At 37.1% G+C, this 17,741-nt stretch overlaps 1 protein-coding gene across 1 annotated transcript; it reads left to right on the top strand.

Annotated features, from left to right (window-relative positions):
• Positions 1-7,099: 7,099 nt before the first annotated feature.
• On the top strand, positions 7,100-8,259 carry LOC115957630. The gene is made up of 2 exons (XM_031075923.1): positions 7,100-7,239; positions 7,670-8,259. Exon 2 carries the CDS (start codon positions 7,675-7,677, stop codon positions 8,122-8,124), a length of 450 nt encoding a protein of 149 aa, XP_030931783.1. The 5' UTR covers positions 7,100-7,239; positions 7,670-7,674; the 3' UTR covers positions 8,125-8,259.
• The last annotated feature ends 9,482 nt before the right edge of the window (positions 8,260-17,741 follow it).

Here is a 17,741-nt window from a genome sequence, read left to right as displayed (position 1 = left end):
TGAGATCACAAGGAATGAAACCAAACAGCAGTAGGCAAAAAACTGTCACTCACTGAATCACGGCAGTTTGGGATGCTCCCATTGCAAGGAGTGACTAACCCATTATCAATGTTTCTATTCTACCTACAGAAAGGGACCCATCAGAACAAAATTGTCTTGATATCTCTTTGATGCAATTGGTTTTGGTAGCATTTGCATGAATGAAACCTGGTCACGGACATTATTTGCATCCTCAACATCCCACACCTAGAATCTCCCTCACCCTCTAACTTGTCAAGCCCAGCCCATGTAGCTCTCACTTTGAAACAACAAATCTATATACATATTGTCTACTCAATGTGAAACTGTCAAAGACAAAATAAAATATTGAGTTAAAAATTTCCAATCAAATAGCTATATTGTAATCAATTTTGAAATTCGAAAATAAAAAATAAAATAAAAATTAATTAATCTTTCACTAGAGCATAAAAGAACGTCACTCACACACTCTGCATGTCCAAATTCAAGTACATCTGGTATCATATTTTTAATTTAGATGCAAATTCAAGTACAACTATTTTCATGAACATTTGAAATTCTTATATAGGAACAAGCTGCCAAGAACTAAATCCATTCACTTCCTTTTTTGTAACTAACCATGCAATAACTAAATCGCCGTTTGGGCAGAGGCTTGCCGCGAGGCTGTTTGCAAAACTTCGCCGGACTGCCTCGCACGCCACCGCCGTCTCTCCCGTGAATTTGCCGTTTTGACTGGTTGTCTCCCAGTACTTGAGACTGAGATTTTCGTCAAGTCTCGCGGGTACAAAGAGACCCATTAAGGCCAAGGCCCAACCCAATTTAATAGTTATAAAAAAATAAAAAAGAAGGAACGACAAGTCGACAATAATAAAGGGGCAATTTGGTCCAATTTTTGGGCCTAATTTTAGACCCATGCTCAGTTAATAAGCCCAGCCCACAATTTAGGTTCTGGCTACAATTTTCTGTTAAGAGTCTCGACACTTGGCTGCGTCCGGCTTTTTATTTTTCTTTTTTGGAGAAAATAAAAAAGCAGACTAGTAGTCAACATCCTGTCATGTTACATTTCTCCTTAGGTTTTTTGATAAGCCAATGGGCATTACTAGCACACAACAAAGCATGCATTTTGAAGCATGGGTCAGTGCTCAATACTCAAACCCATGGCACTTGGTTCAAAGTAATCGGTCTTTTCAGGGCTTTCTTTTGCTGCACCACACTCTTAATTGTTTGAAAATGAGCATTTTTTTTAAACTACAATTTTAGAATGTGTTTTTTGAAAATGCAATTTTTAAAATCATAGTTATAATCTATGAAAACTGTTGTTTGTCAATGTTATAAAATTTTTGTTTTAGGAAAATTACTATAAAAAAAAAAAAAAAAACACCTAATATAAAATTGCAGTCTTAACTACATTCTAAGAGAAAATGAAACCTTAAATTTTTTCAAGGATAAAATGCAAATTGCACCATTCCTTGACTGAAAATTCATTTCAATTCTCTAACTTCATTTTTATTTAATTGAGACCTCTAAGTTTTAAATTTATTCAATTTATATTAGGTGTTTTTTTTTCCAAACACATTTCTCCTCATAATCACATACTATCTCTATGTATGTCCCTTGTATCTTTCTTTTTTATTTTATTTTTCGGTTGCTATTGTTCATTCACCAGTCTTGAAACTGAAGTTGAATTAATTGATCATTTGGTTTAAAGTGGATCTGATTAAAATTAGTAGCAAGTCATACTAAGGATCTAAACATAACTAGCTTTCTTAACTCTACTCTATATCCTTAAGCCTTCATTTGAGAGTTCATAGAGCGAGGAATGAAATTGAATGGTTATAAAAGAATGGAAATGAATAATAAAATGTATTTAAGTAAAGGAAATGAATGAAAAATAAATTAATGGAATAGAATTAAGTACTCTTGTTTGGATATTCTAAAATAAAGTAATGAAATGTAAATAACTTTGTTTGAGAATAACATAGAGGGAAATGAATAGATTCATTTTATGAAAATATTAGTCGCTAACCTGTACAATGCACAGTATACCCAATCCATACCCTACCCATGGCCATCCCTGCTCTTGAAGAACTACCCCCATTGGGAGGGCTTAGTAAACTTCAAATGCTTAATCTTTGTGCCACTCGTATCAAAGAATTGCCTAGTGGAATTGAAAAACTGAGCAATTTAAGGCAGTTGGACTTATCTCACACTAACAGCCTAAAAACCATCCAAACTAGAATTTTTTCCAAGTTGTCTTGTTTAGAGGTTCTAGATATGACAAAGAGTGCCTACAGTTTCCTTGTGAAGGGTGAGGGAGGAGAGACAACTTTTGAAGAGCTTAGATACCTTGATCAATTACTTATTTTATCCATTAGACTGAAGAAGATCCCATGTCTATGCTCTGATGATCTTTCCTGGATAAATAGAATAACAAGATTTCACTTTTGCATTGGCCCAAAAGCTTACCCCTTGACAAATATGTAGGGAATTAAGTCTAGTTCCCAACCTGTGAGAAACAAAAAAAATAGAGAAAACACATGCCAAAGAAAAACAATCACACGCACAAGACAGTATTTATGTGGTTCGGCAATTTGCCTACGTCCACGGAATTGCAGGGATATCACTATTATTAGGGAAGAATACAGAGTACAACTTGCGGCTACAATATTTTTTCTCTATATCAAACACGGCAACCACACCACACTAAAAAACCCTAATTACAAAATGCGGTTTCACAATGGGATAAACGGGCCAAATTTTTTTTTCCCGATGGCAAACAAAACTAGGCTCCACAAAGCCCAACAAAATAAACATTACAAAAGATTGACTATTGGTGGTCTTGATCTCTTACAAGAATCCATTGGCCAATTATGGGGTATTGCAAGTTCTTTGGTTTTAAGTCGTTGTTCGCAACTAAAACATAGGCTTGAAGATTTACTCATCTGTAACGTTGGCTGCTTTGGTGGTTTAAAGTCACTTACCATTACAACATGTACCAGTCAAAGTTTATGGCGAGATGGAGGATTGGCTGCCCAGTCTGACCTACTACCAAATTTGGAGGAACTTACTCTCCACGATCTAAATGAATTAGAAAGCATTTCAGGACTAGTTGGACATCTTGGTCTGAGATTTCTTAGACTAAAATTAATTGCAGTGAGATGTTGTTCTAACCTAAAATATCTTCTGTCTTGTGGTGACTTCATTCAGAACCTGCCAAATGTAGAGGTAATTAAGGTAAGCAACAGTTACAATTTAAAAGAGCTCTTTAATTATGATTCAGTGAAAAATATGGCTCCAGATCCTGTTGTTCCAAACCTAAGGATATTGGAGTTGAAGGATCTTCCCAGTTTACGAACTCTTTGCAGAGATTCAGAGACATGGCCACGTCTAGAGCAGGTTGAAGTGGGATGATGACAAAACCAAATCGAGTCTGCTGCCTTATTTCTATCCAACTGTGTCTGATTGATAGGGATTTGGTAGTTTCGGTTTTGGTTAAATACAGGGGATGTAGCCCAAAATAGCCCTTGTGATTGTGTGAAAAATGAAAGATGGCTCGTGAGTGTGTCAGGGAAACAACAAGTTTGAGAGTTTATTCATTATTTGAGAGTGACAGTCCCATTTTGTATTTTAGGAATTTGGAATTATTAAGTGTAATTTCTGAGCAAAGAAAGAATGATTTTTGAATTGGACTTACAAATCCCTTGGTTTCTACAAGCATCTGAGGACCATTGGGTTCAGTTTCTTCACTGCTATTGTTCAAACTCTGCCACAGCAGCAAAAGCCGTAGCAAGTTAGTCGTAGAGTCAAGCAAAGCAGCCCTACTCCTGCATGAAAGAATGTCGTTTCCACACTGCCCAGACCTCTGATGCTGAAGTCGCCCGTTGGTATTGCAAAGCAGGGTTTCTGTATAACAACAAAAATGGTACAAAAAAATGTCAGTACAACCCTCACTATTGTTCACAAGAAGACAACCTATAAAGTGATCAAAAGAAAAAGAAATTACTAATGAACATTTAAGCAAATAAAATGATTTTATTCCATTGGATCTTGAACCCACTGGCCACAGCCTCACTCTCTATCCTACTCTTTATGAGGAGGAGGTGCTACATAAGCTAGAGCTCATTGGCACATTAAGCAAAATAGATAATTAACAAATGTCAGCTTTATCTAAGATAATGTCATTTCAATATTATAATGTGAAGAATCAGGTGCCCATACATCTAAAACATAATGCGCAAAAAGAATGTTACATATAAGAAACAGGCAGGGGCGTAGCCAGGAATACATGCTTGGGGGGGCCGGGTTGTAACAGAGATATACCAAATATAATTTTTAAGTCTATTTGATACAAAATTATCAACTTTTATATATTATTATATACTTGAACATGTTGGGAATTCAACCGAAATTCCAAACCTGTGAGAAACAAAAAAATAGAGAAAACAAAACGCCAAAAGTAAAACAATCACACGCACAAGACAATATTTACGTGGTTCGGCAATTTGCCTATGTCCACGGAGTTGCAGGGATTTCACTATTATCAAAAAAAATTACAATGTGTGGCTACAATGTTTTTCTTTCTCAAAAACAACAACAAGACAAAACCCCAATCACCAAAAAAAAAAACGGCTTTTATATCCTGCGCACAGGATTCACAATGGCTTACAAAACGGACCAAAAAAATTTTGTCGGCCCAAGCCACCGCTCCATGGACTAAGCCTCAGTAAATCTCCCATTATTCAGGTCAGGTCGAGTCATCAATCGAATCAAATCATGCCTGACGACGATTTTTCATGGAATAAAATTCATCCATTATCATCTCTATAGTGAAATTCCCTGCAATTTCCTTCTCTATATAAATTATTATATTATCTGCCAAAAGCTCATCCTCCATTCTATTGCGAAGTCTTGTTTTTAACAACTTCATAGCTGAGAAAGCTCGTTCTGTAGTTGCTGTAGAAACTGGAAGGGTCAACACAAGACGAATAAGTCTATCAATCAAAAAATATATTTTAGACTTTCCTGAAATTTTTAATCCCCTACATAGCTCGGAAATTGTACTCATATTCTGAAAATCTGGATGTTTTATCACATCAAGCTCATAATGTCGCAATTGAGACTCCAAAAGTTCTTGTTCACGTTTAGTGAAATCTTGAGGATAATATTTCTTAACCAAATTGCATATATCAACAATCTTGAATAATCTAAAAGCATCCTTGGGATTTAAAGCTGAACTAAGAATGACAAGTTCCGTTGTTAGCTCACAAAATCTACTTTTCAATTCTTGCAATTGAAAGTCTATTGCAACTGTAAATATGCCAATTCTAAAATGATGTTCCATTGTTAAATCGTCATCTTGACGACGATATCTACCTCGACCTTTAGTGTAACGAGCATTCATATCAGGAATATCAATTTCATGTTGCTCACAAAATGATATAACACTAGCAAGTAAAGGCTCCCATCCATCATCTCTCAACTTTTGAATAAGTGATTTTGTAGTTGAAACTAAATGCATGGCATTTAAAAGGTCTTGAGATTGTTGTTGCAAAGCTTGACAAAGAACATTAGTAATTCCCATTATCTCTTTCATCAAATGCAAGATTAAAATAAATTCAAATGATGTTAACACCTGATAAGCTCCCTCGGCATCACCGCGTTGTTTATAATTAGCCCCTTCCTCAGAAATAGTGTTGATAACTTTGCAAGTAGCATCAAACATTTTAATCAAACTACAAATAGATTGAAAATGAGATCCCCACCTAGTATCTCCAGCTCGTTGCAAAGTACCAATCTGGTTTGCACCTCTTCCAGTCTCAATTTCATTAGAAGCAATCATATTCTCAACTTGTTCTGCTTGAGCATGTTGCAATTCATCATTACGCTTACTAGAACCAACAACAATATTGATAATATTGACCAAATGATCAAAGAATTGATGAACATCTTTTACTTCTCTAGATGCTGTAACTAGAGCTAATTGCAACCTATGAGCCATACAATGTACATAATAGGCATATGGACAATCTTTAAGAAAAAGAGCTTGTAATCCATTCCATTCACCACGCATGTTACTAGCCCCATCATATCCTTGACCTCGAATATTTTCAATGTGGAGGTTATAACGAGAAAGGACAGCACATATCTCATTCTTTAAAGTCAATGCAGTAGTGTCTCTAACATGCACAACATAAAAAAAACGCTCTTTAATAAAACCTTCTTTATCAACAAATCTCAAAATGATGGCCATTTGCTCTCTCTTCGACTCATCCCGAGCTTCATCAACAAGAATGCAGAATTTTGCATCTCCAATTTCTTCATGAATAGCATTTCGCACATTATTAGCAAGAATATGCAAAATCTCCTTTTGAATTGTGGGTGATGTATATTTGGCATTTCCAGGAGCATTTTCCAAGACAACAGTAGCTACTTTGTCATTGAAAGTTGATGTCAATTTTATCAATTCAATAAAATTGCCTCTATTTTTTGAATCAAGGCTTTCATCATGACCTCTAAAAACACAAGCTTGGAATGCTAGCCATCGAGCACACTCTATTGAGGTTTTGAGCCGCAACCGATTATTCTCTAATTCTTTTGACGTTTGTTTCTCAATTAGCTTGTCAATATGTCGTGAATAATTCTGTAAATCCTCGCAACATTTCACAGCATTTTTATGTGGAGAGTTTGGTTCTTTCCCTTCATGACGAATTAAAGGACAATTCATTCGGCCAAAATGGGCAAATGCCCTTTTTTCGGAAATTAAACATCTTTGTGCCCTCATTCTGAAACTAAATAGGGAAATGCCCCTCTTTTGTAACTCGATAATCCTAAAATCGAGTTATATGAAATACTCGATACTCCGATAATCGAGTTATATACAGGTTTTTCCCGCACTGCTGGCATTTCTTTTTTTTTTTTGAATCTCTACGTAACTCGATTTTTAAATAATCGAGTTAGTTATACTGTTATAAGCCCTGATTTCGTACTGTCTTTGTGTCAGGTGGAGTGTTTCAATGTAACTCGATTCATGTAATATCGAGTTATAAAGTATACTTGATATCCGTAAAGTCGAGTCCTCTTATAATTTCTGCACACCTTCTCCCACTCAGTGTGCCTTGCTCTCTGCTCAACTGAGGACGCTTTCTGCTGAACTGAGTTGGAACTCCTCCACGGATCAACAGCGGCTTTCTTCAAACTCAATTGAAATTTGTATCACCTCAGGTAAAAAATTCACATCACAATTTTAGGGCAATGTTATTTTCATTTGATATTGTACTAAATTTTGATTTTTTGGGTTGAATGAATGTGAAGTAAGTACATTGGTGTGATTTTGGTTATTTGTTGTAGTAAACGTTGGTGAGAAGAGAATGAAATAATTTCTTTACTATAGCAACATTTTGTATTGCACATAATCATCATTGGTCAGACATTTACAACAACATTTAGTGTTGAAGACAATGTGTAGACATTACCAACAATGTCTATTGTTTATGGTCAAATGTTGGTGTTAGTGTTAGTATTTCATTTTTAGCATGCAATAGTACACAATTTTATGAATGTCTTTGCTGTGTACCATTCTATGCAGGATTACATTATTTAGCAACAGTTGATACACACTGTTAACTTGATCATTTGGTGTTATTGTATTCAGTGTCAATGTCTGGTTCTGGCAACCCACAACTCTATAGGCCTCATGATGTGTTCACTGCTATGGGTCGTTGTTGGGTATTGGAAGATGAGTTCAGCTATCCAATCAATCCGAATTTGCGAAATAGTGCTTACGTTCACAATACCATGAGACAGGAGTGGGCTTGGTTATTTCGTGAACAACAAATGTTTTATGATGAGTTGGTTGGTTTGAAGTTGCCAGTGCCTCGGCGACTCGCATCACAAATGCCCAGAGACAGCATCGACGAACTTCGTAAAGCATTGAACCGCATAAGAGAAGAAAATAATCGAATGAAGATACGTCTTAATCGATATCGGACCCAAGTCGAGATTCGAGAGTCAGTGCAGGAAGGGTGGTACGAGCATGCACAGTTCATGCAATCACTTCTTGCTGATCCCATTTATCAGTCAGACGTGGAGATGTCAGATGAAGAGTAATCGTGTCGTGTCGTGGTGTAATTAGATTTTGTTGGAGAACTATTTTGCTTAACTATGTGTTATATGTATGGTTGCATTTGTACTATGTAAACCTTATTATTGATTATGAGAAGCATGCACGTTATTCGTAATGTAGATTATTCTCACATAAGTCATAAAAGTCAAATATTCTCACACATGATGTTTTTCAATAAGCACGTACGACATAACACAGAAAACATAAAATAACTTACACTAACATTATTAACTTAACCATAGACATAACACACACAGTGGCATTCATTCTGATAGGTAGTCCTCGTAGTTGAGGACATTGTTACGTTCTGCCGGAGTGAGTTGCCTGTTTGTTGCAACGGCTTGCTCCTCCGCCAATTGTAGCATATGATACCTGGACCTACGAAGTATCATAAGATTGTTCTCTTTTTTTATTTTCGTCACTGCACGCTCATATTGGTGCATGTTTTGTCGTGGCAGTGTGAGCGAGCTACGCTCGACAAGAGGCGCTCCGATTTGCAGGAGATCATTGTGCAGAGCGTTGGACTCGTTCACGCGAAAGTCCCACTCCTGTTGCAATCCGGCATAGTATTCCCTCTCGTCAGAATCTCTTTGCGTTCTATAGTTATTTGGAAAACGAGGTAGCATCCAATTACGCATTGACATTGGAAAATGTGAGTTTAGATCGGTATGTGTAGAAGTTTTGCAAGGGTAGATGTATGTAAATGGGACTTCGGTATGTGTAGATGTTTTGCAAGGGTAGATGTAAATGGGACTTTATATAGGGGTTTTGCAAGGGCAAGTATTCAGGTGGATGTGACTATAAGTATTCACGTGAATAAAGATTATATGAGTTGACAGTATATTGTTCAGTGGTGTCTGTTGGTGCATGTGATTCGTTGAGGTAGTTGTTTCATATGGCTATAGCTTGTGCTACAGTAGCGGGCTGGTGATGTGTACTGCAAAAGAGGTTGCGTATTTATTCACGTGAAGACTATTCAACATTGATGTGCTTCATCTGACATGATTTGACGAGACAATGTTGAGCCCATGTTAAATGTATCATAAACTTCTCAGGGATGCTATAGGTACATCCTTTAAAAATGCTGCATTGCAAAAGGATGCATAGCTATGTATTGACGTGCGTGTAGGTGATATGACTGGATAGGGTTCAACAGTGCAAAGCTATTGAGCAGCACTACGAACATCAATGTAGCAATAGGACCAATAACACTCGAAATTGATGCACAAAATTTTCTGCGTTGCTATGTGTATTGACGTGAGTGTGGATGGGTACTTCTGGTCAGGGTTCAACAATACTGAGCTATCCACCGTAGCTACAGTCATTGCTCCCTATGGTGGAATTTGGCAAGTATGATTGAAGAAAGCTGATAACAACATTAGGTTTTGTAATGGTTGGCAGGATTTCGCTGAATACCATTCTATCTGTTATGGTTATTTTTTAGTCTTCAGATATGAAGGAAATTCAAGCTTCCATATTGTTATATTTGATAAGACTGCCATTGAGATTCAATATCCACGTAGGAAGAATTGTAAATTGGAAGATCATGAGGTAAAAATATCAAAAACTTAGATGAAGATGATACAAACATTTCTTCCTTAATGTACAAACCCATAAAACATGAAGTCAGAGAAAAGTTTGTTCTTAAAAAATTACCGATTATGTCCAGAGGAAGAGAGAGAGAGCAATCCAAGCAGCCAAAAAATTGAAGCCTAAAAATCCTTCTTTCATGGGTATCTCGTGGCCACATAATATGGTGAGCCTTTATACATAATGTGATTATGATGTTCTCTTAAATATGGCTTGGAAACATATATGGGAAGCAAGTATATTATTGGGAAGCAATTTGTCACACATCAATGTCTTGTGCTATTACCCTCCATCAAAACATATTAAGCAATGAGATTCAGGGAAGGCTGGGTTGCATTTTCGAAAGACAATAATTTAGAAAAAAGGAGATGTCACTGCCAATGAGGTGATCGAAAGGACTCCTGTTGTGATTAGTGTCTCAATATTTCACTTGGTTGACCGTCAGAGTTTGGACAAGGATAACTTGTTTAAAATTTAAACTAGTGATGTTTATGCTTATATTTAATTAGGGACTTTGATCACTACTATGGTTTATTTCTGATGGATGTGGTTTTAAGACTTTTCTCTGACCAGTTTGGTATGTCTTGTTCAAAACTATTCAGAATTCCTGTGCTTCATCTGACATGACTTGTTGAGACAATACTGAGCTGTGTTCAATGTATCATGAACTTTTCAGCCATGCTCTGCATCCTTGAAAACGGTGCATTGCAAAAGAAGGCATATCTGTGTATTGATTGGACAGGGTTGAACAGTGCGAAACTGTTAAGCAGCACATGTAGCACTACGAACAACATCTGTGTACCAATGGTGGACAGCTCACACCCAAAATTGATGCATAGCCAATTCAGGGATGCTCTACCTCTTCGAAAACGGTGCATTGCAAAGGGTTGCACATATATGTATTCACGTGAGTGGGGATGGGTACGTGTGGTCAGGGTTCAATAGTTTCGAGATGTTGAGTATCACATGCAGAACTACATCAATCAAGTGTAGCAATGATGGACAGCTTACCCCCAAAAATTTGCTTACACTTTTAAAGGGTCCTCTGCATCCTTGAAAATAGTGCATTGCAAAATGTTGCATATCTGTTTATTTACGTGAGCATGGATGATATGACTGGACAGGGTTCAATAGTGTCGAGTTGTTGAGCAGCACATGCAGAACTGCGAACATGACTTCGCCGAACAGTGCCGAGCTGTGTTAGCCTTTTCCAACCTCACTTGCGAAATGCTAGTATTACGAGCAGTGAGTGTAGCAACAGTAGAGAGTTTTATCCCCCTGTTTCCGTACAAACTTTTCAGGGAGTCTTTGCAGGTAGAAAATGTAGTTACATTTTCTCAACATCAATGTAAAATTACATGAAGAAAACTATGCTTCCAAGTTTTACATCAATGGCTTCCGATCATCACAATTGCAATATTAGGGAGCTTCCAAGCAATGCTACAACGAACCAATAACTTGAATGAAACATTTGAAAGGCTGATCAGGCTTTTAGGCCTTTACCCTATTTTTAAGCAAACCAAATATCGTTGTGAGAGTGTGTTGGGTGAGCCATATGGATTTTCAGTGAGTGAGTGGTTAGTCTGGTTTGGACAAGTCTTTATGTAATGTATCTATATAAAGTAGGACACTATTACAACTAAGATACACAGATACGTGCATATTATATCGTGACTCAAACAACTCATATAAAAGAATTATTCGTATTATTGAATCATATGCGCGGTTGGTCTATGTGGTTTGGATCAGTCTGTATGTATTGAATCTATTAAATTTTCCTACAAGTAATGTGCAATAAATATAATTTGGAGGCATTTCACTTCCTAAGGTTTTCCCTACATTACAAAGCAAAGGACATTGTTCGTCCATAACCCACATTACTTGAATGTAGCAACAAAGAACACGTATGAAAAAAATGAGAAAGTGATTTCACATAAACTTAGCCAAAAGTAATAAACAGTTAATCTTTAGAGTTGCAAAAGTTGAACATACATAATCATCATTTGTCACACATTAACAATAACATCACAGATTTCCCATAATGTGTAGACATTAACAACAACGTCTAATGTTCGTAGGTAGAAATTTTTGGAAATCATCATTGCTTGAATCTGAGAAGTCTGAAATATCTGTTTCATCATCTAACGCAGTAATTTCATTAATAGACTTCATGGCTCGCTCTTGCGCCTTCCCCTTTAGATGCTTCCTAGCTTTTTGGATTGCGTGAAAACGATCTAGTCGCCTTTGCATTTGATTGTTCTCTTGTTCAAGACGAGCAAGTATGTTGGCAGGTTCATCTCTAGGTAACTCGGCAGAGCGTGCCTTAGGAACTCGTAACCCGTGCCATCGACAATACACCTCTAACTCACACCTCTTCTCGTATAGGGTTGACCATGGTGGTTCTGCTATAGTGAACTCTATTGCGGTGGTATCTGTACTTAATTTTGTAGGTTTGCCGACCATGATGTGTCCGACGCTTCCAAGACTCTCATACGTGTATATTGGCATATTAACGAAATCTCTCTTCTTTCCAACCCATTTTCCTCCATAGTGGTCTGTGTATGTATGTAGTTGTTGATCTGTTGGAACTTGTGATGATGCATTTGTTGAAGTAGGTCTAAACTTGTTTCGCATTGTACGATTTGATGTTGAGGCATTGCGACTCATAGCTTAATCAATCTACGAAGTTAGCGGGGTAGAAAGTTAACATTATATCACTAGTACATTTATAACCTCATTTCACGGTCCAGGCATTACAGTTTCACTTATTAGGGCCTGTCATGTCAAACCCTTCCGGAAAAACGCTATATGAACAGGATTTTAAATGTTCCTAATGTCACATCAAAGGTGGGCAGTAGTTGCAACAGTAGATGTAAATGAGACATCTGTGCATCCAATTTCACAATTCTGTATTCACGTGAGTGTGGGTGTGAAACAGTGTCGACCTGGGTATCCACATCGTGTAGAGCACCGAACATGACTTGACTAAGCAGCAGCGTCTGTTGGCGCATGTGCTACGATTGAAGGAGTTTGATATGACTACAGTTGGTGCTACAGAAGCAGGCTGGTGATGTGTGTTTAGAGTTGGAACTTGGACACCTTCAAACTTCGCTATATTAATTGTGTTTTGTCTTTCACCAGCAAGTTCGCAATATTAATTTATTAATTATGTTTGGTCTTTCACAAAATGAATTATGAAGATCACAGTGTTTTCTGTGATTTGGTCATTTTGAATGTCTGTAAACATCATGGTGTGTAAATATGACGGTGTTCATTATCTTTGGTCATTAAACATTTACAGGTTAAAAGCATCACTTTGGTCTCAGAACCATCACTCTTACAAATTACGTAGCGCCATAGGCTGAAACACTGAAATTTCTCTTGTAATCGTAGCCAATTGATGTGAGACTGCATTTGAGGGAATACCTACTTACTCGACTATTCGATCAAACATCGTGGTCAAAGACTTGTTGGTTTGAAGCGAGGCCCAATTTGGTCTGAATACCACATCTGTTATACCGTAGATGTTGGTGGTGGCTTGAGCTCCTGGTTATATCTGTTTAATTGTGGACTTTACCTTTACAAAATCTTAAACATCAAGGTGTTTATTATCGTTGGTCATTTTCAAGGATGGTAAAACGCTCTTCCCATAATTCGTGACTGTTGGTTAGAAGAGATTGCACATAGGTAAAACCATGTTCAACCCTGAAACTAAGCTCTCAAACAAACGCGTGCCATAATAATTTACAGGTTGAAAGCACCATTTTGCTCTTAGAACTTTGATGTTAGTGGCTTGAGGTCACTGTTATATCTGTTTAATCGTGTTTGGTCCTTCACAACATACTTAAACTTCACGATGTTTATTATCTTCAGCTCACTGTTATCTAATATATTATGTAAGGGGCCATCACTTCAGGTTTGGATTCCTCATATTTGATTAAAAAAAATCCGTTAGACCTAATGCTAGAGTGAATGAGGTCATGCCAAGTGTCGCTTTTATCTTTTTCGACGAGTCTGTACTGCAAGGTTTCATCAATAAATTTTGTAATGAAAATATGATGCATGAGGAATAGTCCAGGCGAGGATCAAATTCAGAATAATATAATTGCTGATTTAAGATCAACAAAAATATCCAATTAGTGGAAAATACATGTAAGCTCAGCAAAACCTCCAATAAAAATAGTTGCCTGAAGTCAAGATATAGCTTCAGCCATTGTTCCAAGGAAAATCTCCTAGGTGGTTCATCGTTAATATCAAAACCTGTAAACGAATTGTGCTTTCACAAAACCTTCGATTTGTATTAATAATTACTATAATCTAAAAACACGTGAGCGTCGTACAGAATTATGAAATAAATGTTATTTACACACAGACTTGGATCTACTTGATATTATATAGAATCACATAATAACATAAAAAATTCTTAGACCATTACATCCATTTCAATAATACTAATGATAGTAACGATGGGCATGAAACTAACCATCATATTAATATATGAAATTACTTTCAACGGATACCATGTTCTTCAAATTGCCACTAAAATAAAAAAATATAGAACTGTCATACAATTCTCCAAATATGTTATAGCAACCACGAACTGAAAATCGTCCCCCCCTTGGGTACAATACCCAATGGGAATCATCAAGAGTCAGATGGTGTAGAAGGTGGAACAGGACGTCTATAGTGAGCTAAGTCTGCTCGTATAGCTCCAACCTCGGCAAGAAGACCATGTAGAAGCTGACCATGGGCTGCCTGAGTCGTCATAATGGTCTCCATCATAGCATGAAGAGAGGGAGGAAGAGGGCATGCATGTGCTGCATCAACAGTGTCAACATCTATCTCATCATCACCATCCTCGGCAACAACAGATGTGGGATCCCCATGCATGTCCTCATCTTGAACATCTCCAGTAGTAGACCGTACTCGTGGTCTGTTGGATGGACCAACACTGAGGTCGACAACCTTCTTTTGGGCAGTTCGCTGTTTCAGAAATTTGGCTCCTATAGGGGCTTGGATGTGAACCAACTCGTGGGAAGGAAAGTTCTTTAATCCTAAATATTTGAGGACCCTATGGATGAGAACTGGGAAAAACAAAGCATGCCTCTTATACTTGCTCCTACGCACCTTGACAATGGTTTCGATGAAAAGGGAAGGAAAACAAATGGAACTATTGGTGACAAGGGCGTAAAGCAAGATACACCTGTCTACAGGGATTGTATGGATATGAGAGATAGGGAAAATGTTGTGACAAGCTATCCTAAAGAAGATATAATTAAGCTCAGTCAACTCACTTGAGCTAATACTTCGGCCAGAATCCCGATTGTTTGATTGTCCACAAAGAACATCCATAACATCATCAATACGAGGAGACATAGAGTTTGGATAAGTAGGTGTACAAATTATAGGTAAATCAAGGGCTTTAGATACGTGCTCCCTAGTTATTGTAAACGGTACACCACGTATGGACGATGTCACCTTGTGACCACCAAGATCCTCATGCACCGATAGATTCGAATAGAATTCTCTAATCAAGTCAGCTGGAGGGGGTTGTATGTTTGTACATAGGGACAGCCAATGCCTAGACTGTAGATTCTCACGAACAAAAGGATGGAGTTCCTGTAAATTGATTTGCCTTTCTCCCCAAATACGCCTACGCTTAATCAAGGTTTCAAAGGTTTGCTCATTTTCTGGCGTGAGGAACCTTAATTGATCAAACACCACTTCAGGTTCGGATGCAGCTTTGCATTTTCCCCTCTTAGTCCTCTTCGGACCCATAACTAATCGATGGTCAGTAGTGCAAACACGATCAGCTCACACAAAAACAGAACCAAAATGAAGTTTGAAGCAGAGAACAAAAATTGAAGAGTAACCAGCTACCATGTGTAGAAAATCATGCACACAATATACTGTCTACAGCAGTTTACAACAACACAATGAAAAAACAATATTCTTATTCACGGGTTGTTTAGTTGGTGCAATAATTGTAATGCAATTTTGGTCCGAGTCAATACTTTGAAGTTAGAGACCTAGAGTATATAACAGAAGTCTTATCATATAGGAAACATACAAGTGGATTTAGGAACTGACATATATCATACCATCGTAGCTACATGTAGTAAGTTTCACCAGCTTCTACAAAAAACAGAAAATAAATTGCACAATGTACAGTTCAGACATACAACCAGCAGATATCTATACCACACACATATGGAGCCACTGGCAAGTTCATTTTGTGAAAGGAAGACAACCTATGACATAGGCAACCTTACTAACAACAATGCATTTGACTAGGCAAACACCCAATTTCATCACAATCTTCATAGACATAGACATAGAAGTGTGAAGCATCAAAATGCAAAATTTGAGAATAATGCACCAACAATGTGTAATTTCAAAGACAGCAACCGTTAAAAGAGTCTTACTATGTAAAATCCTCGACGAATTTGCGCGGGAAATTGTGGGTTCTAGCCGGATGAAGCGAGAGCAATCGAAGATGTAATTTCGGACAGCTGCAAGTTCTACAGAACTGGGGAAGAGTTACTAAAAATGGGTAATAGAATGTAATGTCCATATAACTCGATTTTCTGGAAATCGAGTTACATGCAATCAAATTTTCAGCACAAGGGCTTACACATAAACCGACTGTCCGTAAATCGAGTTATGTGTAGCACAAATAACAAGAATCCAATTAATGTTGGAACGGCTTTCTCATAACTCGATGTTACAGACAACGAGTTAATTTCAAATAACTCGATTATACATAACTCGAGTTATTTTTCTGGGCCCCCAGATATTTGGACTGGTCCAGATGCAGTCCAAGACGAATCGAAGTTTAAAGGTAGGCCTGCCACAATACTCGATTCCACTTGAATCGAGTTCTGTGCAGTGGACACTCACAAGAATTCAAATTCCTCGAGATTTGGAAAATCGAGTTACGTTGTACACATGCACCCACCCAGCCCATATATTTGGACTGGTCCAGATGCTTTTGCAACACTATTGTTATTTATTTTCCCCTTATATTCATCCTTGCTTTTGCAACACTATTGTTCTTTTGAAGGACTACTGCAACAAAAAAAAAAAAATATCATCCATTTTGTGTAGATTTGATTTCAATATAATTTAATTATCTTATCCAGAAGCATGAGTATGCTCTCTCGAATTTTAATGTTTTTGTACATGCAGGGAGCTTGGCATTGGAATAGTTCCATACAGTCCTCTGGTTCGTGGTTTTTTAGCTGGCAAAGGAGCCGTGGAAAATTTGGCTGCAAATAGCGTATTGGTACATATTTCACCAGTATTTTGTGTTATTCATTTGTAAGATACAAAGATTTTTCAGGAAACAATGATATTTTTCTTTGAGCAACGATTCATCAAGTTCATTGAAGAAAACAGTACCTATTTTAGTCCTTGCAGTTTACAAGAAGTTCCAACTTCATCTATAACATTTGAAAAATTGCTACCAAGTGAAATTTTGAAAATTTAGCTATCAAGCTTTTCAATTTGCCACATTATATTGATTGACACAATTGATGGATTAACTTCTCACTTATTTTTTAAACATCTAAATTTGCAAACATCAAAAATAATGACTAACCTATGTTGCACATGGTGTTATTGTATTAAAGTGTTACAATATATACAAAACATACAACAATGTCATCTAAAAAGAACAAAATCCTATAGCAATAACAATGTTGACCCCCCTAAAATAAAATCCAAGAGTCGCCATTCAATGTAATATAATTGAATGACATGCAAAAAGGCCAAAATCCAAACAAAAGCGCAGAAAAAAAATACAGCATCACATTCATTTTAAAATACATATGAAAGTTCATCATAGTAATTAAAACTTTTCCAAGAGTGAAACTCTAAACATCACAAAAGTACCCAATCAATAAAGTTGCAAACTGGGATGAACAAAATAGGGATGAATAGTAAAGTTGCAAAGTAAACACACTCTGAACATCACATAATATTATCATCACTTTGCATCCACCCTAACCAC

The sequence above is a fragment of the Quercus lobata genome, chromosome 8 (assembly GCF_001633185.2).
Source record: "Quercus lobata isolate SW786 chromosome 8, ValleyOak3.0 Primary Assembly, whole genome shotgun sequence".
NCBI lineage: Eukaryota > Viridiplantae > Streptophyta > Magnoliopsida > Fagales > Fagaceae > Quercus > Quercus lobata.
This window is presented reverse-complemented; position numbering and strand designations above follow the sequence as displayed.